At 34.7% G+C, this 25,906-nt stretch overlaps 3 protein-coding genes across 3 annotated transcripts; all 3 read left to right on the forward strand.

Moving 5' to 3' along the window:
- The first annotated feature begins 16 nt into the window (after positions 1-16).
- On the forward strand, positions 17-2,805 carry LOC146932895 (pentatricopeptide repeat-containing protein At5g27110-like). The gene has a single exon (XM_085704597.1). The coding sequence runs from the start codon at positions 205-207 to the stop codon at positions 2,521-2,523; it is 2,319 nt and encodes a 772-aa protein (XP_085560723.1). The 5' UTR covers positions 17-204; the 3' UTR covers positions 2,524-2,805.
- An 11,064-nt stretch (positions 2,806-13,869) lies between these two features.
- Positions 13,870-19,893, forward strand: LOC146932896 (copper-transporting ATPase RAN1-like). Its single transcript, XM_085704612.1, has 9 exons — positions 13,870-14,338; positions 14,440-15,060; positions 15,518-15,947; positions 16,125-16,450; positions 17,513-17,571; positions 17,678-18,020; positions 18,287-18,484; positions 18,655-18,912; positions 19,356-19,893. Exons 1-9 carry the CDS (start codon positions 14,072-14,074, stop codon positions 19,830-19,832), a joined length of 2,979 nt encoding a protein of 992 aa, XP_085560738.1. The 5' UTR covers positions 13,870-14,071; the 3' UTR covers positions 19,833-19,893.
- Positions 19,894-24,145: 4,252 nt separating this feature from the next.
- Positions 24,146-24,995, forward strand: LOC146932897 (uncharacterized). Its single transcript, XM_085704614.1, has one exon. The coding sequence runs from the start codon at positions 24,271-24,273 to the stop codon at positions 24,784-24,786; it is 516 nt and encodes a 171-aa protein (XP_085560740.1). The 5' UTR covers positions 24,146-24,270; the 3' UTR covers positions 24,787-24,995.
- The last annotated feature ends 911 nt before the right edge of the window (positions 24,996-25,906 follow it).

Genomic DNA, 25,906 nt, shown 5'->3' on the forward strand with positions numbered 1-25,906 from the left:
AGGCAAAAAATTATTCTCCAATAGAAATTTATTAACTAAAATTAATATTATTATAAATTTTGAAGGACATAAAAATAAACTATCATATAAATATAAAAACATTTTTTAAATTTAATGTCTTGAATTTTCAGAATCATTGCAAAAGCAGAACTAGTTAAGATAAGACCAAGAGAAGTAGACATTCCAACACAGAACAGTTGCAGCATGAGCGTCATGGTTTCACACATGGTGCACCAACCTTGTAATCTCCCTCATGCTTCCACAAACAAAGTAAACACACATCATCATCGTCCAAACCACTACCTTATCCCTATTCATTTTATGTCCGAAAATCCAAAGCCTTCAAAGGACCCACATGGAAGAAGATTAACCAAACCCCGTGCACTTGCAGCCACAGAAACACAACACAAACAACCCACCATTCAACCACTCATTGATCTCTTAAAATCCTGCGAACAAAACGGGTCTCTGAAACAAGCTAATTGCATTCATGGGCATGTTTTAAAATCTGGTTTTGGTGACAGAGACAACTTGGTGTTTTTTAATCATGTAGTTCATGCTTACTCAAAATGCAAGGATTACGATTCTGCTCGTAAGGTGTTTGATGGTATGTCTGAAAGAAATGTGTTTTCTTGGACTGTCATGATTGTTGCTTCGAATGAACATGGTTACTACCGTTACGCGTTGGAGCTTTTTTGTATGATGTTGGAACAAGGTTTGTTGCTTGATGGGTTTGCTTTCTCTGCTGTTTTGCAGTCTTGTGTTGGGTTAGATTCTGTTGTGTTTGGTGAGATGGTTCATGCCCAAATTATTGTTAGGGGTTTTCTTATGCATGCTGTTGTTGGGACATCTCTTCTTAACTTGTATGCAAAGTTAGGAATGTGTGAGTGTTCTGTTAAGGTGTTCAACATGACAGAGGTTAATGATGTTTCTTGGAATGCAATGATTTCTGGGTTTACCTCTAATGGTTTATACTTACAAGCATTTGATTTTTTTATCAACATGATTGAAAATGGGGTGTCTCCTGATAAAACCACCTTTTTATGTATATCCAAGGCAGTTGGGCTTTTAGGTGACATTAACAAGTGTCATGAAGTTCACAGGTATGCTTCTGAATGGGGATTGGATAACAATACTTCAGTTGGAACAGCTCTTATTGATATGTACTCTAAGTGTGGGTTTCTGTCTGATGCACGAGTTTTTTTTGACTCGAAGTTTAGTAGTTGTCTGGTTAACGCACCTTGGAATGCGATGATAACAGGTTATTCACAAGCTGGTTGTCACCTAGAAGCTTTGGATATGTTCACAAGAATGTGCCAAAATGATGTTAAACCAGATCTTTACGCGTTTTGTTGTGTGTTCAACTCAATTGCTGCTTTGAAGTGTCTGAAAACCTTGAAGGAGACACATGGGGTGGCTCTAAAATGTGGATTCGATGCGATGGGGATTAGTGTATCGAATGCCCTTGCCGATGCTTATGTCAAATGTGAGTCTCTTGAAGCTGGAGAGAAGGTATTCTATAGAATTGCAAAGAAAGATATAGTATCTTGGACAACCATGGTGACTGCATATTGTCAATGTTCTGAGTGGGGGAAAGCCTTGGCTATCTTCTCACAGATGCGCAACGAAGGCTTTGCACCGAATCATTTTACTTTTTCCAGTGTGATTACAGCATGCGGTGGTCTTTGTTTACTAGAATATGGCCAACAAATTCACGGTCTGGTATGCAAGGGTAGCTTGGATGCTGACTCATGCATTGAAAGTGCTCTAATTGACATGTACTCTAAATGTGGCAATCTAACAGAGGCAAAGAAGATATTTGAAAGGATATCTAACCCTGATACTGTTACTTGGACTGCAATTATCTCCACTTATGCTCAACATGGTCTTGTTGAAGATGCCCTTCAACTCTTCAGAAAGATGAAACGGTCAGCTGTGAAAGCCAATGCTGTTACATTGTTATGTATCCTTTTCGCCTGTAGCCATGGAGGAATGGTGGAGGATGGTCTGGAAATTTTTAATCAAATGGAGGGCACCTATGGTGTGGTACCAGAAATGGAACATTATGCTTGTGTTGTCGATCTGTTAGGCCGCGTTGGCCGCTTGGATGAAGCAGTTGCATTTATTGACAAAATGCCGATCGAGCCGGATGAGATTGTTTGGCAGACTTTGTTAGGAGCATGTAGGATTCATGGAAATGCTGAATTAGGGGAGACTGCTGCTCAAAAGATTCTATCGACTCAACCGCAACCGGAACATTCTTCTACCTATGTTCTTTTGTCCAACACTTACATGGAATCAGGGTTACTTGAAGATGGAATTAGCTTGAGACATGTCATGAAAGAGCGGGGCATTAGAAAGGAACCAGGGTATAGTTGGATTTCTGTGAGAGGTGAGGTTCATAAGTTTTATGCTAGAGATCAACAGCATCCCCAGAAAGATAAAATCTACACTATGTTAGAAGAGTTGACTAGGCATATTAAGAACATGCATTATGAACCAGAGTTTAGTTTAATATCCTAACGTATGAAACAAATTTATTGATTATAATAGTCCTTAAAACAATTAAGGAAAATAAGGGAGTGGATAGAGGGGTCATCCAGGCTTGTGATAAAAATAATAGCATGACTGAAGTTGTGACAAAAACTGAAGTAACATGTGGCCAGCTATTGGTACAAATATAAAAATCAACTTGAGAAAACAGTGGTATCGCAATTGGTGTTTTCCGATTTGGAAAGCAACATATGACAATCATTTTTTGTGTGACAATGTCATAGATGTGAGTGAAAATTTCACTGATTTTGCTTAAAGAAGTGGTCATTGCTTTGAATCTTCTTCCCCAATTGACCTCTCCCACTATTTAACCAATTTAACACTAAGTCATGTTGTGACAATGAATGTTATGTAAAAAGTACTATTTTAGTTTCATGCCAAGTCAATAAGAAGTTACGTAACAAAGTTTAGCAGAGAATTTAATGAGGGACAACTTTGGAGACACATGAACATGATCATTCACTGCATGAAGAAAATAAAACACCTTTTTCTAGTGACATGAGCAGACTAATTTCATTTGCTTTAGTAGTGGAATAAAAAGTCTCCTGGTAGAAAAGAATTTTCGTTACGTGCACGAGACATGTGATTGAGAGAAAGGAAGTTATAATAGACTAGGCAAATTGTACTTATAGAATCTAAACTAATCCACCGAAATTTGTAACTGAGACCTTGAGAGAAGCACAATAGTCATTAGTCATTTCTTATATTAGACAATGTTTATGTTGGTTTAACCTAAGTAATTGGGCTCAATTGATTAACGAATCACCAAAGGACAAATCGTTTGGGAAAATCCAAGTTCGATTCTTTGGTGGAACAATTCTTGGTCAAACTTTACTTATCTTCCGGCCAAACTCCGGATCATTAGAGCCTCTTTTTCCTAGAAATCAGAGGATTGGCCAAACTCCGGATCATTGGAGCCTCTTTTTCCTAAAAATCGGAGGATTAATACCAGGAAAACAATATTTAGTTGCCTTCGCAAAAAAAATGTTTATGTTAGATCAACATTCATGGTTGCTTCTGTTGTGCCTAAAATAGTAATCCCAAACAAAAATGTGTAATTTTGAGCTATCAACTAAGTTCATTTAACCATCATTTTGTGAGATTTACCTCCTCTAATGTAAGCAATTTACTTTTGTTCCCTAAAAAGTAAGTAATTATTATAGTATAAAGAGAGTAATATCAATATTTTTTATTTTTTTGGAACGGAATATCAACTTTAAAACAATTTCGTCACAGTTAACATACTCACAAACCAAGTGCTTGACATTAATACTGGTACAAGTACAACCAATTTAGTAAAAGTATTTTCTCAATAACGACACTAACTCCATAATAGAGAAAATACCAACTCTAAATAAAAATCCTAAGTTGATCGTTGTTTAATTCAAACCACTAAAATATGGGGTATTTTGTCCACTCCACAACAATAATAGAGGGGCACAATTTAAAAACAACATATATGCAAATATAAAGAGAATGTACATATAAATTATAATGTAGTATACGAGTTCCAATTGAAAAATATGAAAGAGTTCATTATTTCCCACATAAATATTAAGAACCCAAATTACAAACAACTATTTTTTTTGAAGAAATTACAGACAACTATTAAAAGCTATGACTCCTTTTAATTTTCACTTTTGTTATTTTACAAGAATGATATCTAATAGAATAATTGCCTTGCCTCTTTCATATATCAAATATGTATATATACAGAAGTGTTGAATCAGATTGATTCTACAAAATTAAGGCCTATTTAATTTACATAAAGTTATTACTAAAGGCCTATTTAATTTACATAAAATTATTACTAAAGGCTATTCAATACAAAAGTTATTACTAAGAATATTTCCTATTCTAATACACCCCCGTAGTCGAAACTGGAGGTTGACGAATGTTGAGACTATCTCGGAAGTCATCGAACAGCTGCAGTGGAAGACCCTTAGTAAAAATGTCAGCTATCTGGTAGCGTGACGGAACATGCATTACGCGAACTTGACCGCGAGCAACCTTTTCTCGCACAAAATGAATATCCATCTCAATGTGTTTTGTGCGTTGGTGTTGGATGGGATTACCTGATAAATAGACAGCACTAACATTATCACAATATACCAGAGTGGCTTTCGTGACAGGACACTGAAGTTCTAATAGAAGATTTCGAAGCCAACAAGATTCGGAAACAACATTAGCAACACCACGATACTCCGCTTCTGCACTGGAACGAGAAAGAGTTGGTTGTCGTTTAGCAGACCATGAAACTAAATTATCTCCAAGGTAAACACAATAACCGGATGTGGACCTGCGGGTGTCTAGACATCCTCCCCAGTCAGCATCTGTATATGTGGTGAGTTTGTCAACTGTGGAGGGATAGAGATGGAGGCCGTGAGTGCTTGTGCCTTTAATGTATCTAATGATTCGCTTCAAGGCAGTCATATGTTGCGTTTTTGGATCATGCATAAAAAGGCATACCTGCTGAACGGCATAAGAGATGTCAGGTCGTGTGAAAGTAAGATATTGCAGTGCAACAGCAAGACTTCTATATTCAGAGGGATCGTGATATGGATTGCCTGAGGTTCCACTAAGTTTCGCTTTTGTATCCACCGGAGTAGAAACTGGTTTGCAGGAGGACATGGCAGCTTTCTCAATGATTTCTTCGGCGTATTTAGATTGAGAAAGAAACATACCACCTGAGTGTCTTGTAACTGAGATACCGAGGAAGTAACTGAGAGGACCCAAATCTTTCATAGCAAATTCGGAATTCAGTTTAGACATGATAGACTGGCGAAGAGTGTCAGATGATGCAGTGATAATGATATCATCCACATAAAGAAGAATATAGGCAGTGTCATCTCCACGGTGGTAGATGAATAAGGAGTGATCACATACACTATGAGAGAAACCCAATGTAGCAACAAAGTCAGTGAAGCGTTGGTACCAAGCACGAGGTGCCTGTTTGAGACCATAGAGAGACTTCTTCAGCAAACACACATAATCAGGGTGTTGAGGATCACGAAAACCGGGAGGCTGGTACATGTACACAGTTTCATTAAGGTTCCCATGTAGGAATGCATTTTTAACATCTAATTGATGCAAACACCATGATTTTGAAAGAGCAATACTTAGAACCGCCCTTATAGTTGCAGGTTTAACCACTGGACTGAAAGTTTCACCACAATCGACACCAGTCTGCTGATTGGAACCATTTCCGACTAACCGAGCCTTGTATCTTTCAAAGGAACCGTCAGCTTTCTTCTTATGCCTGAAAATCCATAAACTTTGAATAATATTAGCATTAGAAGGACGTGGCACTAAATCCCACGTCTTATTATCAATAAGAGCATCATATTCGTCTTTCATGGCCATTCTCCAATTATGATCCTGTAATGCATTAATAGGATTGGTAGGCAAAGGAGAAATTTGGTTTGAACTAGAGGTGTGGAGATTAAGTAGTTGACGAGGCTTGAAGATGCCGTGTTGTGCTCGGGTTGTCATTTGAGGAGAGTGTGAATGGTTGGTTAAAGGAGGATTAGGTGTAGGTATTTGTTGGGGAGATGCCGTGTTAGGCGTAATGGTGAGTTGTGAAGGAGAAGTTTGTATTTGTGGAGATGGAGGCAATATTGGTTGGTGTGTGGTCGTGTTGATGGAAGATGGTGTGGTGAGTGATGTTGCCGTGGTGGTGGGAGGCTGGTTGGGTGAGTTAGGTTCATTTGTAGGAAGGTTTGATGTAGGTTGAAATAAATGATAAGGAAATGGCGTATCACTTGTATCCAAAAAATTATAGCATGAGGACTCGGGAGTATTGGAGTTTGAGAAAGGAAAAGTGTTTTCGTCAAATATGACTTGTCTTGAAATGATGATTTTACGACTTGACAACTCAAAACATTTGTAACCTCTATGATTAGATGGATATCCTAAAAATACACATGGTGTTGATCTTGCTTGAAGTTTATTTCTTGTAGTGGAAGGGATGAGGGGAAAACATAGACAGCCAAAGACTTTAAGATGAGAATATGATGGAGATTTTTGGTAGAGAATTGTGGTTGGTGTTTGAAGAGCTAGTTTCTTGGTGGGTAGGATGTTTAAGAGATAAGTAGCCATTTGAAGTGCGTGATGCCAAAAAGAAGATGGCAGTGACGCGTGAGCAAGGAGAGTGCGAATGATATTATTGATAGTGCGAATTTTTCGCTCGGCTTTTCCATTTTGAGGTGATGTGTGAGGACATGAAAATCTGAATATCATTCCATTTTGCTTACAAAATTGATGAAAATGAGAGTTGTCATACTCTTTTCCGTTATCACATTGAAAACATTTAATATCTTTTTCAAATTGTGTTTTAATGTGATTACGAAATTGGAGAAAAATGGAGTGAGCTTGTGATTTATTTGTTAGAGGAAAAGTCCACAAAAAATCCGTAAAATCATCAAGAAATAAAATATAGTAGCGATGACCACCGGAACTAAGAATTGGTGATGTCCATATATCACTATGCACAATATCAAAAGGTAATAAGGTAGATGACAATGACTCATAAAACGGTAACTTTATTTGTTTTCCAAGTTGACAAGACTGACAAAAGAAATTGTTCCGAAACTTATTACATAAGATAGAATTGTTTCGATGAAGAGAACTCAAAATAGATACTCCCGGATGTCCTAAACGATTATGCCATATTTCATTGGATAAAGCAGCAAAGGTAGATGGTGTTGAGCTTGGATAGTATGGTCTTGTGGTTAGAGGATAAAGATCACCCGAGCTATTACATCTCATTAAAGGCATCCCTGTCTGAAAATCCTTCACAGAAAAACCAAACGGGTCAAATTCAACAGAAACTTCATTGTAAATGGTAAATTTTCTCACAGAAACAAGATTTTTGATCAGTTTGGGTGCATGCAAGACATTGTTTAAGGTTAAGGGATATTGAGGATTTTGTACTAATGCATTACCACAACCAATAACAGGAATATTATGACCACTACCGACAGTAATATTGTTGCTAATATTGGAATAAGACGTAAGATTACCTCCATTTGCTGTCATGTGGGATGTAGCTCCGGTGTCCATATACCACTGTTCGTCAGGAGGAGCAAGAGAGAGAGGGTGCATAGCGGCTTGAACATCTGTTGGTGCATATGATGACGGAGTTGCAGCAACATGTGCTTGCTGTGGTTTTGCTCCAAGAATACCAGCCTGACGATTCGGTACTACCGGTCTTTGCCAATTTCCGGTTGTAGGATAAGGACAAGGAGGAGTGGCCCATGGCTGCCACTGTGCATTCCAAGGAGGATACTGGTAAGGAGGATAGGCCCACTGATGTTGCGGTGCCTGTGGTTGCTGCCATGATCCTTGTTGATAGTGATGAGATCGTCCGCCTCGACCTCCACCTCGTCCGCGACCGCGACCACCACGGTTATTACCAGAACCGCCACGACCACCACGACCTCCATTGTTGTTGTTATTGTTGCGGTTGGGACGATGAGAAGGTGAATTACCTGAGGTGTTGTCTTCTTGAGCGGCTAAGAAAGTGAAATTGGCAGTGGTAACAGCCGTTCGTTTTGCACGTGTTGTTTCTTCCAAGACAACCATGGAACGAGCTTTGTAAAAAGGAGGAAGAGTATCAGAATGGCGGATTTGAGAACCGACAGTGTCATAAGCTTCAGAAAGACCGGAGACAAGTTGAAGCACCATACGTTCGTTGGAAACTGGTGCACCAACATTAGCGAGTTGATCGGAGAGAGACTTGATGTGTTGGCAGTATGATGAGGCATCAGAAAATTGTTCCATGGAAACTTTGGAAAATTCTTGCTCTAGGTAGAGAGCTCTTGAATTTTTGTTATCAAAGAATATATCAAAAAGGCGATCCCAGGCAAGTTGAGCGGTGGAATTACGTTCAAGAATGGTATGAAGGAGATCAGTAGAGATAGTTCCATAAATCCATTGTAAAACAATGGCATCTAGGCGTTTCCATAAGGCTGGATTGGTTTCTTTGAGAGAGAGAGAGAGGAAGTGGGATCGGTTGGTGATGGGGGGATGATGTGGTCGAGAACATCATATGCTTCGGCATGGATTTTGAATAATTCAGACCATGTATTGTATTGGATTTTCTCAATGTCAAGGGTGACTTTGATGAAGTTTGTGATGTTAGAAACGGTGAGTGCAGGATGAATTGGAGATACTGTGGTTTGGGCAGCATGTTTGGATGTTGATTTTGGAGAGGGAGGAGTAGTTTCGGCCATGGTGATTTGAGGGATTAGGGCCGGCGGCAATTTGGAAGGAAGAAGAAAGAATAGGGATCTAAACCTAGTCTGATACCATAATAGAATAATTGTCTTGCCTCTTTCATATATCAAATATGTATATATACAGAAGTGTTGAATCAGATTGATTCTACAAAATTAAGGCCTATTTAATTTACATAAAGTTATTACTAAAGGCCTATTTAATTTACATAAAATTATTACTAAAGGCTATTCAATACAAAAGTTATTACTAAGAATATTTCCTATTCTAATAATATCTATCACTTCCCTTGTCACAAAATGCTACTACCTAATTAACTTATAAAAAGTCATAAATCATCATTGTTTGGGATTGAGTTGTTAGCCTTCTTCTGGTTTTGGTTAACTAACTTACCTATGCTTTCAACTAACTTGCGGAAAGATTAAGCATGATGTTTTTAAAGCATTCCTATGTTTTATCTGTATATATATTGACGTGTACGTTATACCTAAGTTGATATCTTGCTAGCTACCCCTAACAAACAAGATGAAATTAAATATATCCATATTATTTCAACGAGGAAAGTAATATTCATAATGATATATAATATTGTAATATTTACTTATTACACATATAAGCTTGAACTGAAATTACTTTGTCACTCTTGTACTACAATTGAGAGAGTTGTGTAGTACAACACTTTGACATGGTGTGGCCTGAAAGGGAGATACAATGGAAAAACTAAACTTATTTGTATTTGACATTTCAGAAGCTTCGAAACTAAATTCAAAGTTTGTTTCGGTCAATGTAACTATTATATTCTAGTCAGTTTTTGGTTTTATATTTGCTTGATTATTAAGTGGTAAAACTTAATATTCTATGAACATAATAATATATTAATTCTATAGTTAGAATATAGATTATATAAAAATATAACCAATGTGTCTACCTTTTAATGGTCCCATTTCTCCATTAGATCGTCCACTTTTGTCGTATTGGAGTTATTTTTTGTCCAAATCGTATTGAAGTTCTTGTAAATCCAACAGAAAATAAAAATGTAATATAAAGCATGAAAATAGTGAAAGCCATGGTGAGAAAAAGTTGTTCTTTGTGGATAACCACATTTGATAGTAAATTGGGTGGAAGATAAAATAGCCCATAGTTTTCTTTTATCTTCTTTCTTTAAAAAAGAAAATAGTTGTTTTCGTTTAGGTCAGTCCCTATAAGTGGAGTGTGTCTTCATTATCATTATCATTATCATACTACTGCCATTGTTACGATGAGAGTTAGTGGAGAAAAATGTCATATTTCCAACAATATCTTGTCTTGTACAATATAAAAGTATTTGGCTTTTTTTTTTTTTTTTTGAAAGAAAAAGTATTTGGCTTTTGTTCACCTTTCCCACTTTGACCAAAATAATAGAAGCTTGTTCATTCATTTACATATTATGATTGTTTACTTTTAATAGCAAATTTTTTTTTTTATGATGGAACTTTCAATAACAGTATGCATATGCATTCCACATGAAATGAGATGAAGACCGTTGACGTAAGTTATTAAAAAGAATAAATGGAAAAGATATACTAGTGCTCAAGATTTTCTTCAATTACTATATTGACCTTTTAATATGCTATTAATGAAACGTATCAATTTACTATATAGATTTTGGGTTGCACTTCTTTAAAAAAAACGTTTTCTGAAACTATTCTTAAAAATGACATTTCTTAAATTAGTTGCCTTTTTTTTTTTTGACAAATTAAATTCTTAAAATAAAATCTCAAAACAAAATCTTTTTTTTCATCAAAATCTACTTTAATCACACACACACTTATACCTGTAATAAATCCTCTTTTTTTACCCAGGACAATTGTAGTATGTTGTATGCATAAGAAACTCAACAAATGTGAAAAAGTAACTATCGATGAATTAATTGTCCAAAAAACAAACATCAGTGAACTAGACTTAAAAGTTTAAAGTTTAAAATTTTTTCTTTTTTTCCTTCCAAATATACAGTATCATATTTTTGGCCAAAAAATTCAACCACAGAAACGAACCATCCTTTTCTTGTGCATGGGGTAAAATTAAAAATGTCCAACTTTTGTGTTACCAAACAGAGCTTTTTTTGTCAAATGAGCTTATAGGCTAAAAGCTAAGAGCTAAAAGCTCTTTTTTTGGGTTTACCAAACAGAGCCTTGATGTTTAACGTCAGCGTCACGGGTTACAAATATCAACAAATCCAAATGGATAACAAAGTACATAGTTTTTTTTTCTTTACAGAATCACACGTTTTTTTTAAGGACAGAATCACGTATATATCCTTATTTATTAATTTTGTTAAGTCTGCAGCAAATTAACCTAATGTTTTCCCTCCATTAATCCCGTATTAGGTTTGCAACAACTCTATCCTAAAATTTTGGCTCTAAATTTGCATCATATATGTTTTTCATTTTTCTCTCTAATATCCGTGAATATTTTTCAAAGCAAAAATTTAATAGATACCTTAATCCCTTCTTCAAAAAAAAATAGATACCTTAATCCTTATCCTTATTATTTATTAATTTTATTAGATCTGCAGCAACTTAACCTATTGTTTATGTAGATCCTTATTTATTAATTTTGTTACGTCTGCAGCAACTTAACCTAATTTTTTCCCGCTCATTTGCTTTATTAGGTTTGCAATTATTTAACCTAACAAATTTCATCTAAAAAAATGCATTGCACACCAATTTCATTCCTATCCGCTTGCCTTTTTTTTTTTTGAAGAAAATATTTTCTATTATATCAATGATCACGTATGATCCTTCTATTTTATACTTTTTTTTTGTCAAGAATTTTACACTTTTTTTTTGGATTTTTTTTAATTTCATGCCATTTTTTTGACATCCTTATTTATCCTTATTTATTAATTTTGTTACGTCTGCAGCAACTTAACCTAATTTTTTCCCGCTCATTTGCTTTATTAGGTTTGCAATTATTTAACCTAACAAATTTCCTCTAAAAAAATGCATTGCACACCAATTTCATTTCTATCCTCTTGCCTTTTTTTTTTTAAGCAAATATTTTCTACACTTTTAGGTTTGCAATTATTTAACCTAACAAATCCTTATTTATTAATTTTGTTAAGTCTGCAGCAACTTAACCTGTATTTTCTCATGGACAGTTGTTGTATGTTGCTGTTTCAAGAGTTACATCCAGAGAAGGACTAAAGATATTGATCACTGATGAAGATGATGAACATACCAATGTAACGTCTAATGTCGTATATGAGGAAGTATTTCGCAATGTGTGATGAAACTACATGCCAATGTACTAAATATTTCATATTTCTTTTACTGAATTATTGATAAGATTACCAAATTTTCTTTTATAATATTTTTAGATTTCATACATTTTATGAAGTGTTTTATTTTGTCTACTATAGATTATCACGTGTTATTTTTTTTCACCGTTACCAATTATATATTGCATTATTTTATTCGTATGTCAATTTCTTTCCAATAAACCCGAGCGGAGCACGGGTCAAAAATCTAGTTATTTATATATTTTTTTGACAAGTTGTTGTACACACTTATTTAATACGTTTACAAAAAGAATACCCTAATTTCCACGCAAACTCGGCTACCCTAAATAATTTGTTAGGAACCATGAACTGCATTAATTTTTTATGTTTAACTATAAAAGTAATAAATAAAATTGACCCGTGCAACAATATAATTTTGTATTCTTTTTTATCTTTTTCTTTATAATTATTTTTATTATCATTTGATTGTAATATTGTATCTGTAATAATCTAATTTGCATTTATTGGTCGACCCATGATCTTACAGGTTAAAGATTATTTATTGGTCTCTATTATAATCAAGAAGACCCGTGCGTCACACGGGTCAAAAATCTTGTACATAGTTATTTTAGGCACATATATACATATACATTTACAAATACATTTTCTCTCAAAAAAAAAATTTACAAATACATTTAAGCCAATAATAAGTTAATTTTGTATTGAACTTTGAAAACAACATATAAAATAATAAGAACTTAAATTTTTTCTACAAATATGACAAGTTAAAAGGAATAGAGGGAGTAATTTCCATAAAAATGATAGGGTTACTTATTGAAATGGTCCTTGTAATACGCACGAAGTCTATAAATAGTGATGTAAAAAATAAAACACAAATTCCGCCACTATGATTAAGATTCTTTGTATTTTAGTCTTCCAACATCCAAATCACACAAGAGATGTTGACGTGGCGCGAAATCTTGTCACGTGACTGCTGTCACGTGGTTCTTTTTTATGACGTGGTTCTTTCTGTTTTTTTATTGCGCTAACGTTAGAAAATTATGAACGATTTTTTTTTTTTTTATGAAATTTGATTTTGATTAAAACTAAACATATAAATGTTTGTTAATTTCAAGTTATAACAAACCAAACTACACATGATTATATATTTCAATGACACCAACAATATAATAAAAAAATATAATATAATTTTTTTAATGACACCAACAACAATCTTTATTATATAAAAAGTTATTTAAGGGTATAATTGAGATAATAAAAAAGTAAATATAAATATACTCATCTAGTTTGTTATAATTTTTAAATGATAAAGAAAAAAATTAGACATATATATGTATTCATATTGTTTTTGTTACATTTTTTTAATATTTAAATTTATTATTAGCTATTTGTTACATTTGTTATTTATATTCAAAATTAAAAATATTTTTAAAAATAGAATTAGTCAGTCTAAAAGAACCGAGAGGCGTTTATAAATAGTATAGATATAGATTTGACACACAAGTATTGACCTTCCTTTGACCAGCCGGAAGCTTTCAACAAAAAAGACGTAATCGGATCATACGCTTTTCACATCAGAATGGGTTTGACGAAAAAACGATTAACGCGTGCGCTGGCTAACCAAGCCAAACACGACCTTCTTCACAATGCAGTACAATACCACATCTTAAAAAAAAAAGAGTAGTACAACGAACCCATTACCATTAGTACTTCAATACCCCAAGGGTATAATCGGAATTACAATACAACAAAATCTCCCTCCATCTCAAATAATCCAATCTGCATCACCTTCCACTTTCGTTAAAAAATTGCTGTCTCCACCAAACACAATAATCTTATTTTTTAATATTGCTGTTTCACCATCTCCATCGGAAAACTCTTTTTTCTTTTCTTCCTTTTTTCTCTCCATTTTCCATTCACGCTTTTTCTTTCCTCTTTAAATACATCTTCCTTATTTCCTTTCTCTCGTATTCACATTCTCTCTCTCTCTCTCTCGAAATCATGGCGCCGAGTATTCAACTAACTTCCACCGGCGCCGGCGATGACTCCGGCGATCTCGAAGATGTTCGCCTACTAGATTCCTACGATAAAAACGACGTCAACGACGACGGAATTAACCGGATTCAGGTCAGAATCACCGGCATGACATGCGCCGCTTGCTCTAACTCCGTTGAAGCCGCTCTCATGTCCGTCGACGGTGTAATTCAAGCCTCCGTTGCTTTACTTCAAAACAAAGCCGACGTCGTTTTCAATAGAAACCTCGTCAAGGTTTAACGCTAATTTTCACTTTTTTGTTTTTATTTTTTGAAATTGTGAAAGTGTTTGTTTAGTTACTGATTTTGGAAATTGTTGAATTATTTAAACCCTAGGATGAAGATATTAAGAATGCAATTGAAGATGCAGGTTTTGAAGCTGAGATCTTACATGAACCGGTTTCAACCGGACCTAAACCGGTTGGAGATAGTACGGTGGTTGGACAGTTCACGATCGGCGGTATGACATGTGCGGCGTGTGTGAATTCCGTTGAAGGAATTTTAAATGACATCACCGGAGTAAAAAAAGCGGCGGTGGCTTTAGCTACTTCATTAGGTGAAGTTGAGTATGATCCAAACGTGATAAGCAAAGAAGATATTGTTATTGCAATTGAAGATGCAGGTTTTGAAGCTTCTTTTGTTCAGAGTACTAGTCAAGATGAGATTGTTTTAGGGGTTGTAGGTGTTTGTTCTTTGGTGGATGCAAGGGTTTTGGAAAGTATGCTTAGTGGTATGAAAGGGGTGAGGCAGTTTCGGTTTGATCCTTTGTTGAGTGAGCTTAATGTTGTTTTTGATCCTCAAGTTCTTAGTTCTAGATCGTTGGTTGATGAGATTCGCGTAGTTAGTAATGACAAATATACTTTGCATGTTAGAAGCCCTTATGCGAGAATGGCTTCTAAAGATGGTTCAGAGAGTTCGTCTATGTTTCGGCTTTTTATTACCAGCTTGCTTCTTAGTGTGAGTATCCCTTTAATCTATAGCCATATTTTTTCTTGTTATTTTGGTTTCATTGTGCTTTATTTGTTTGATCACATTATTTTGCTTCTTATTGTAGATGTAGAGAGATAGTGAGTAGAGTTATGAAATCATGTAGTTAGTAACTGCTTTAAACTCAAACCTTAGGGTGTTAGTGTAGAATGAGCCATCCTTTCTGATTCTGCTGATGTAAGACCTCCACAGAATTTTATGCTCCATAAGGGTTGCATTAGTTCATACTCCATACAGAAATTTCATCTAACGGAAGTAGTACCGCGTCATCGTTTTTTGTATAGAAACATGTAACTGAAGCTAAACAAGACTCTTCATTTTTAGAATTTGAGTGCATGTCTTATGTTATTGTCCCTTATTTTGTTTAGTTTCTTGTTTATTCTTTCCATGCTTTTGCATTGATTTGTGTTTGTTGCATTTGTCTCAGATTCCCCTCTTCTTCATGGGGGTAATTTGTCCTCATATCCCATTCATATACTCGTTATTACTTTGGAGATGTGGGCCTTTCCTCATGGATGATTGGTTGAAGTGGGCATTGGTGAGTGTCATTCAATTTGGGATTGGAAAGCGCTTCTACATAGCAGCTTTCAGAGCTCTTAGAAATGGTTCAACAAACATGGATGTCCTTGTTGCTTTGGGAACTACAGCTTCATATGTTTATTCTGTTTGTGCTCTTCTGTATGGCGCTCTTACTGGATTTTGGTCTACAACATACTTTGAAACAAGTGCTATGCTTATAACATTTGTATTGTTGGGAAAGTATTTGGAATGTCTTGCCAAGGGGAAGACATCTGATGCCATTAAGAAGCTAGTAGAACTCACTCCTGCAACAGCTTTATTGGTTGTTAAAGACAAAGGTGCTTGTCACTTTGATTTTATGTGCTTTGTTTTCTTAAGAAAATGGAGGGGAAACAGCTTATGTCCTGATTGTCTTATATTTAGGTTGAAATTAGTGATGGTTATTTAATTTATCATCTTGATTTCATCATAACATCAAATTATAACTTGCCAATATTTTTTCTTTTCTTTTCTAGATGGCAGACCTGTGGAAGAAAGAGAAATAGATTCCTTGCTTATTCAACCTAGTGACACATTAAAAGTTCTGCCTGGTACAAAGATTCCCGCTGATGGTATTGTTACCTGGGGCTCAAGTTATGTAAATGAGAGTATGGTGACTGGCGAGTCTATACCTGTTTCGAAGGAGATCAATGCATCTGTCATTGGAGGTACCATCAATTTGCATGGTGTCCTTCACATTAAAGCTACCAAAGTAGGATCCGATACAGTCTTGAGTCAGATAATTAATTTGGTCGAGACGGCCCAGATGTCCAAAGCTCCCATTCAAAAGTTTGCTGATTATGTAAGTATTGTGGCCGTGCTCTTGGATGGTTTTTATGTTCTGTTATTGTTAAATGATAGTGTAAGCATTTTTTGTGCCCTGCCTACATTGATAGTATTGGGAAAAACCCAAGTCCCACATCGGATAGATAAGACTCTTGAGAAGAGTATAGAAAGAGGAGGCAATGCTCACCTTACAAGCCGGTTTTGTAAGGATGAGTTAGGCCCCAAATTTTAACATGGTATCAGAGCTTGTCGAATTCAAGGGCCGCCTAAACCTATTCACGCACCAAGCCCAAAGAGTGCTGGGCGTGAGGGGGGTGTATTGGGAAAAACCCAAGTCCCACATCGGATGGATAAGGCTCTTGAGAGAGTATATAAAGAGGAGGCAATCCTCACCTTACAAGCCGGTTTTTTAAGGATGAGTTAGGCCCCAAATTTCAATAGATAGTGTAAGCATTTTTTGTGCACTGCCTACATTGCATAATATAGCCAATCCAAAGCTTGGAGAAAGAGGAGGGTTGTGATTAAGAAGTCTGCACCTAATATAAAACTCTGTTGAATCCCTGTGACATGGACTAGCAATGTGATAGTGTTCCCCGCCTAGTGGGAAATACTTCCATTTTTAGTTATTGCTGGTGTACCATGTATGCATTTTTACTTAGTTTGGATTCCATTCTTTGTGGTAAAGAAAGTTTTAGCTTGTGAATCAGTTTTGAAACTAGTGAAATGTTTTCTTGTAACTAAAAGACACAATGAGTTGCAAAGAGTCGGCATTTAGTTTTCCTGGGCTGCTGTTCTGGAAAATGAAAATCTGAGTAGTCCCGTAGAGTCAGAACAATATTTTGATGCCTTACCCCTGATCGTTGGAGCTCCTTACATAGAATTATTCATAAATTTTAGTTGTTATTGATTCCAATTATTTCAGGTTTAGGCTTCAGCCATAATTCAAACTCACGTTTATTTGCTTGCACATAATATTCTAATAGTAGTCAGTATATTAACTTTATAAGCTTGCTAGTTGATTGCCACAAATGACTTAAGATACATTAACTAACTCAGGTACCATTCTTTTGGCTTGCAGGTAGCAAGCATATTTGTTCCTACAATTGTAGCTCTGTCATTATTGACACTATTGTGTTGGTAAGGTTTTTTTGACTAGTTTTTGCATATTGATAAAATTTGATTTCTAATGCGTGATTGAAATGCTTATCCTTACTTCTGTGTACATATTTTGTTTAAATTTTAGGTATACTGCTGGGGCTCTTGGAGCATACCCAGATGAATGGCTGCCGAAAAATGGAAACCACTTTGTTTTTGCCCTTATGTTTTCTATATCTGTTGTGGTGATTGCATGCCCATGTGCACTTGGTTTGGCGACACCAACTGCTGTCATGGTGGCAACAGGTGTTGGGGCTAACAATGGTGTGTTAATTAAAGGAGGAGAATCCTTAGAAAGAGCTCAGATGGTGAAGTACGTTATATTTGATAAGACAGGAACTCTAACTCAGGGTAAAGCCACTGTCTCTGTTGCCAAGGTGTTTGCAGGAATGGACCGTGGAGAATTTCTTAAACTGGTGGCTTCTGCTGAGGTAACTCCCAATGATGGTTACTCTCTGCTTCTCATTGTTTGCCTTTTGTATTGTCGCATACGCACAGTTTGAATCTAAATCCAGCTATAAAAGACATAAAACAATATTTTTCTAAATTTCCTTCCACCTTTTTGACAATGAGCTCAACTTTCCTAATAATGTTTTGGCATTTTATTTTATTTTTACCTTGCATTTCTATGATGCCTATTAGAGGAATCAACAGTATTTTTGTCAATTATTTTTTAATATATTTTATTTAAATTCAGGCTAGCAGTGAACACCCGCTGGCAAAAGCGATATTACAATATGCACGCCATTTTCACTTCTTTGATGAGTCCTCTCTTACCAATGGATCCCAAAATGATGCCAATGAATTAAAATCAGGGTGGCTTTATGATGCCTCAGACTTCTCTGCTATTCCAGGAAGGGGTGTGCAGTGCATTATAGACGGACAGCGTGTTTTGGTAAAAAATTTTTGGCTATTCTTGTATGATTGTTATTATCTTTAATGAAGGAATATGTTTTGTGGAGAGGGACACATGTCTCATTAGAGGAAGACTTTTCTTAAGAGTTGATAAAGGTGTTTTTTATTTGTCCAAACGATTGCTTATTTGAGGAAGTATGTTCTGATCAGGTTGGTAACAGGAAGCTGCTGGTGGAAAGTGGCATAAGTATTTCTACTGAAGTGGAAAACTTTGTTGTAGAGCTTGAAGAAAGTGCCAAGACTGGGATCCTTGTAGCGTGCAATGGAGTATTGATTGGAGTCTTAGGGGTTGCAGACTCACTTAAGCGAGAAGCTTCTGTTGTTATAGAGGGCCTCCAGAAAATGGGAATCACGCCTGTAATGGTTACAGGAGATAACTGGAGAACTGCTCGAGCTGTTGCCAAGGAGGTTTGTATATATTTCTATAATATTTTCTTTTTGGTTGGAAGTAGCTCGTGATAATTTTGAGTGCAGTTTCAAGGCTCTTTTACTAGTACCTAGAAAACCAACATCTTTTGCATGGAACATGGTATTGTTATAGTGTGTAATATGAAAAACAAAATTGAGCCGTGGATAGGGATAGTTTTATACTATGAATGAAAGAAAAGTATGATTAAAACCATAACTGGTCTCGTTTTCAAGCTGCCTGTTGATTTTCTTGTGCATAAAAGGCAATAGCAATGTTTGAAGTCAATGCTAAGATTTTAAATTTATTACTACAAATATTTTAATCTTCTCTCTGTTATAAATCATATTGAATATCTGTGAATTCTTCATGACAGTTATAACAAATTTTGGGCAGATATTGATGTTATGGTCAAACTTGGCTAAGAAAATGTGTTTTTTGACAGGTTGGCATTCAAGATGTTAGGGCAGAGGTTATGCCTGCAGGAAAGGCTGATGTGGTTCGTTCATTCCAAAAAGATGGTAGTATAGTTGCAATGGTGGGTGACGGTATAAATGATTCTCCTGCATTAGCTGCTGCAGATGTTGGTATGGCAATTGGAGCTGGGACAGATATTGCAATAGAAGCTGCTAATTATGTGTTGATGAGAGATAATTTGGAAGATGTAATCACAGCTATTGATCTTTCTAAGAAGACATTTTCTCGTATTCGATTGAATTATGTATTTGCCATGGCCTACAATATTATTGCCGTACCAGTTGCTGCCGGGGTTTTATTTCCTTCACTGGGAATCAAGCTTCCACCATGGGTTGCTGGTGCATGCATGGCTCTCTCATCTGTTAGTGTTGTATGTTCTTCTTTGCTTCTTAGAAGATATAGAAAACCAAGACTTACTACAATACTTGAAATAATTGTAAATTAACTAGCAATAAAGAGTAGTAACTTACAAAGGGTGCAAATGAGTTGGACCCTTGTGATTCCAATTTTGTGCATTTTCCTTGAGCTCCTCTCGCCTGCACTCATTGTTCAAATGTAATTGTAGCTGCCAATTTATTGTAAATTTACTTGTAATTGCATAGCCCTCTACCTATCTCCATGAACAAACTCGTGTCCGTTCATGGCTTAAAATGAACTTCTATGAGTGTATCTCATATGTGCGTTGGAAGCACAATGTTATTGACGCCTCAGGTTCTATCTTCCACGTTGAAACACGTTTGGATTTGGTTTAAGGCTAATTTCAAACACACTATAAGTAATGTGTAACAACCATAAAGTCTAAAGACGAGAGGTGTAATGATAAGATGGGTATTTGTAAAGGGTTTACTTCAGGATCATTGCTTTTTTGACATCAAAAGTTTCCTAAAAACACAAGTAAATGACCAAATTACCTCCAACGGTAGTAGTTAACTACTGTTGAGGAAAACGGCAGCAGTTAACTGTCGCTGGCCCCACCGGTAGTTAACTACCGCTGAATAAAAATGCAAAAATAATGACCGCAAATTAAGAGAGAAACATGTGAGTTTTGTTTTCTTCTTCACCGCCCCTGCGGCTACTCACAACCTATCTGCTCTCAATTCTTCTTTTTCATCTCTAGCAATTCTCATCTTTATGTTCTTTCTCTAAGTAGCTACAACAATTTTGTCAATGATAAATAAAAGGATTGTAGAACACACCAATTCTCATCTTTATCTTCTTTTATGATTTGTCCTCTTTATTGTTTCAAATGCTCACCTCCCAATTAAGAACACACAAATTCATACTACAACTCTTTTACAGATCTGAGATATACAACATATATTATCTAATTTAGTATATAATTTATCATTTCCTCATCCATTATAATTTTTTTTAAGAACATTGCTTTCAAAAACAAACATTCAGAATGGTAAAACTTTTGTATCTTTCTTTTTGATCCTTCTTTTAATAAGTAAAGCTTAAATGATTGTTGGAAGAAAGTTAGACACAAGAATTGGAAACAAGTAGACCTTATTAAAAGATAGATCAAAAAGAAAGATACAAAAGTTCGATAAAGTGGTTGCATGCTCAATGAATAAACACATTAATAGCAGAAAAGATGATAGGAATTCGGCGGTAGTTAACTACCACTGGCACCAGCGGCAGTTAACTGCTGCCGGATTGCTCAACGGTAGTTAACTACCACCGGGGGCATTTAAGGAATTTCCATGTGTTATTAGGAAGTATTGAATGTCAGAACAACAATTTTCTTACTTCAGTGGATTGGTGGTTTGGAGTGTGAGACAACATAATTTTGAGACGTAAGGGACAAGGTTTAAATCTTACTCTGCATTAAGTCTTACAAATTTAGGTTAATTTTATCATTTTGCTTTCAAAAATAAATAAACTTGTTTATGTTAACTTTTCAAAATATTTTAGAGGCATGCTACTTATATAAACCATGTACAACAAGCAGTGTCAATAGTTTTGGGCAGATGCCGCTGAGAGTTGAAAATGAAATCATTAAATGGTACTAAACCAATACCATGAGCTTATTTGACATTCCTGAATTGCCAGTAACATATGGACTGAGGTTTTGATTTTAACAGCAGTAGTAGAGCTACAAGGATTTTTATCACACAACTGTCATTTTTGTAGGAAATAAAGGTTTTGCCTTTGAGGGGTCAGTTCATTTTAACCGAAAGGTAATTAACGTAGTTGTCAATGTTGCCAATTTTACATGTAAGTTGTTCAACGGTTATCTCCTTGCATTAACCTGAGCTATTCATTTTTAAATATTACCGGTACACCTCAATTTGCGAGTATACCGTATAAGTTTCCCTTTACACTTACCTATTTTTCCATGTTTCCATAGTTTGGAAAAGTACATCTCAACTTGGTTTTCATGATGGAAAGCTAAATATTCGTTAATTAATTATTATGTAGGTTTTCATGGTTTGTTCTAAATGTTAGTTTACCAATCGAGATGTCTACTTGGGATGCCATGACCTGCCCTATGTTCTTTTGTTTGTATAAAACACACATGAACATAGTTTTCTTGAGGGAAATGACTTGAATTAAGTTTGTGTGACTACAAGGATGTCCTCCAAGTTTCCAAACATGAACAAACCTCAAATTTTTGTCCATATTACTCGATGTATGAACCATGTCTAAACGTAAAGCTTAACTAAGATTATAGTGTTTGTTTTTCTTAAGAAGTCAAAGTGAAATATATTAAATTTTTGGAGCGCTTAAGAGTAGTTATAAATAGAGATACAAACCAGTTACCAACAATAAAAAACAACAAAACAACATAACACTAGCTAGGACATAAAACAAGCTCCCTAGCCAAGATCCTAGTGTTATTTAACTAAGCACTAATTTTTGAACCCACCGTATATAGCAAAATTTTCTTTTATAAATTAACCACTAATTTCTATCTAGAAATAAAATTTAATTTAAGGTAGGAGATGTAAAAGAGAGGTGAGAGATTCAAATGGCATAAAATGAAATTAGTAAATCTTTTTATGACATTTAATTTAATCTTGATTAATGATTTAGTCAATATATAAAATATACCATGATAACATTGAATCAAAAGTTCCCTCAAAAAAAAAACATTGAATCAAAAGTTCATACTATCTGTGTTCACCATGATAAGCAAAAACAATTTTTTAGATTTATCGAATAGTTTTTTTTTTTTTTTGACAATTCAGATCTATTGAATAGTTTTTTTTTTGAAAGAAGATTTATTAATAGTTAACGTGTATGATCTATAACATAGACGAGATACATCAATTATTTAATAAATCTAAAAAAATGAGTATTTTTTAGTGCATGAACATATTCAAACACAACCTTTTTAATTTGTTCTTAGCTCATGCATGATGATGGTGATTGAACCCAACTTACAAATCTACGCGCTTAAATCCATTAAAGCATATGTTGAAGAGTTCAATGGATATCTTCAAAGTACTTCTAATAACCTTGCTTCTTTATATGAAAACCAGTCCCTACACTCTGCATTGGTAATTAGTTGAAAGAGTCCATCTAAACTTATACAACGTCATGGATAATTTTAGGAAAATGTTTGTTGGTAAGAAGACCAACCACACGAATATAGATTTTGTCAACCAAAAAAAACACACGAATATAGGCAAATTGTTTAGAACCATCCTTTTTTTTACTCAATAAATCATCCTATGAAACCTATAGAGCACTGCTCTTTATTGTTTGAAATGATAAATTATGAAAGACAAATAAAATGACTTAATATGAGACATAAGTGAATAGTGTGTTTCTTAAACCCCTAACACAAGGAACAACAAGGAGTCCAAAAAGTGATGTAACTAAATCACATTTTGTATTGTATCACTTATATTGAATGGACACACGTTACTTCCTCGAAGCAACCTCTCCTTTGGCATTAAGACTTGAATATATCTTACTTTGACCAAAGATAGCTCCCATCCTCTAACTCTCTCCATCGCCCTATTACTTTTCTTTGTTATAAATCACTTTTTAAAATATCTAAATATAGTCATACACACATGTTAAACTAAAATAATACGATGAATTATCAACCAATTGTTTAGCTACATAAATTTTTTATAAGTTTAATCTCATATATAGCGCCAAATTGTATACATACGTTAAAATAATGTTACGTTGTTAGATTGAGAATAGATTAAGGAGTTGGAGGTTTATGTTCAAACTCAGACAAATGAGTAAATATTAATCTAATAATTAACTACTAAATTTGTCATTCAATAGAAAAGATAGAGATTTGAAAACATGAAGGAATATGAGAGACAAAAATTGAGATGATTCATTCTCCATCCTCGACCACTCCTTCTCTCCACTCGCTTTCTCCCTTTTCTTTTCTCCTAAAATATGGACGAAGCAAATACACTTTCAATCAATTATATGAAATGTTTATAAAGAAAACATTCTAATAATGATGAATTTTTACTCTAAAACTACACAAATGGTATTGACATCCATCTCATCTAATGAGCATATAACAGGTCGAAATATGAGCTGAAAACTATCTTTTGTACATATGTCATTATTATCCTAGTGACAAAATTGACATGTATTTTTGTTAGCCACATGTTACATAAATAAATATCGACGACAAAAACTAAAAATAGTCATTATGAAGGAAAAATGATTTTGCAAGAACTAGAAGAGAAAATTCTAATATTTACACGAACTAAAAACATAAGTTTTTTTTTTTTTTAATTCTCATCCGTATCACATGGTGTGACATGTGAGAAGGCAAACAAAATATTTTTGCATACATATAAACCAAACCAAGCTTCTGCTTTCTTGCTCTCAGAATAGGACATTCTTAATTTTGACATAAGAGTGATACCACCACTTCATTACCACTTGTTGAAACCATGAATAGTATTGCTACTACTACTACTGAAGATGATGATCAGTGTATGCAATTCTATCATCATCATCAACAACCATTCATGGATATTAGCATGGAAGGATTCTCACATGCAACTATGATCACAACAAGTCCCACCATGTCATCAAATGGTCACTTGACCCCAAAGAACAACACATTCAAACCAATCAGAAAGAGATCTAGAGCTTCAAAGAAAACTCCAATTACTCTTCTCAATGCCAATAGCACAAATTTCAGGGCTTTGGTTCAACAATTCACAGGTTGTCCTACTCCTACCATTAAATCTGCCATGTCATTTGCAACACATAAGGGACCTATCACCTTGAATTTCCAACAAGCTCATCAAGTACCTGTGCCACAATCACAACAACTGATTCCTAAGCAACAGCTGATGCAAGAACAGTACCAAAGTCAGAGTAATTTTCTTCCAACTGGCTTGGAGGTCTCTGATTATGATTTGCCTATGAATAATAATTTGTCCAATGTTTTATATATGTGATGAAAATGTTTATGAAGGATTAATCAAGTATATGCAATAACTCCATAGAGCTGTATCATATACCTATCTTAGGAATAAAATGGATTCTTTTCCATTTAAAGTTGTATTTTATGTATGCTATCATTTAGTAATACATTCATATATGTCCAGACTACAATATGCATCAATTTCTTGTAATAAGTTCAATTTTTAATCTTGTTCTTTTTCTACGGTGACTGTGAGTACTACTTCACATATTACAACAATTTCTTATTCTTGTTATTGACTCTTGTTCTTTTGGTTGTACTTGTACAACATATAGATTTGGTTATTTGTAATGTGATGGTGATTCTGTTCTATCTAATTTGTGTTAATTATGTTTCACTGGTTCATATATGATTATGTAATTAATATTATGAAAAAAACCTTGAGTTCTGAAGCCAAAATAATTAACTGGACTAGTATTATTTGTCCACAAAATGATGTTGAGTAATTACCCCTGAAGAATAATGGACCGTAATAGTTTTCAATTTTCAGTTTTTTATTTTTTAGGAGTTCAATTTCACAGTTCTTTTATTATAGAGAAACTCGATTGATACATAGCCAAAATGTAAAACAGATCATATTTATTCTACTCTTGAAAAATAATTCATCTACACCTAAAGAGTATAGGAAAATTCATGATATTTCTTACATATCTAACTAATGATAACAAGGTAATGGAGTCTTGGTCAATTGATTACTTGGAGAGGAAGGTTGCATTGCAGGGTTGGATTGGAATGGCGGCTGCTCGTTTTGGCTCTATACGCACATCATAAATAATTTGCCTTATACCACAAGTTTATCCTTATCTTATCTCTATTATTTTTTATTTGAAAAAATCATTTAAAAGTGTATTAATATTCAATGTCACGTGCAATATTGAAGGTATTAATTATTAATTATATTTATATAAAAGCATATATTCTAATGCTCCTTTGACAGCTGGGATATACTTGACATGGATGTTTTTTGGTACAAACACATGTATGATTTATATGCTCCAATTAATAATTTTGAAAGAACTTGTTTGAATGAGTTATCTTATTCAAAATATAGTATAATTTTACTTCAAAGATAACTTATTTACGAAGAGTAATTC

This window comes from Medicago sativa, chromosome 4, assembly GCF_051527215.1.
Source record: "Medicago sativa cultivar Bolivia chromosome 4, Bolivia_mono, whole genome shotgun sequence".
Lineage (NCBI taxonomy): Eukaryota > Viridiplantae > Streptophyta > Magnoliopsida > Fabales > Fabaceae > Medicago > Medicago sativa.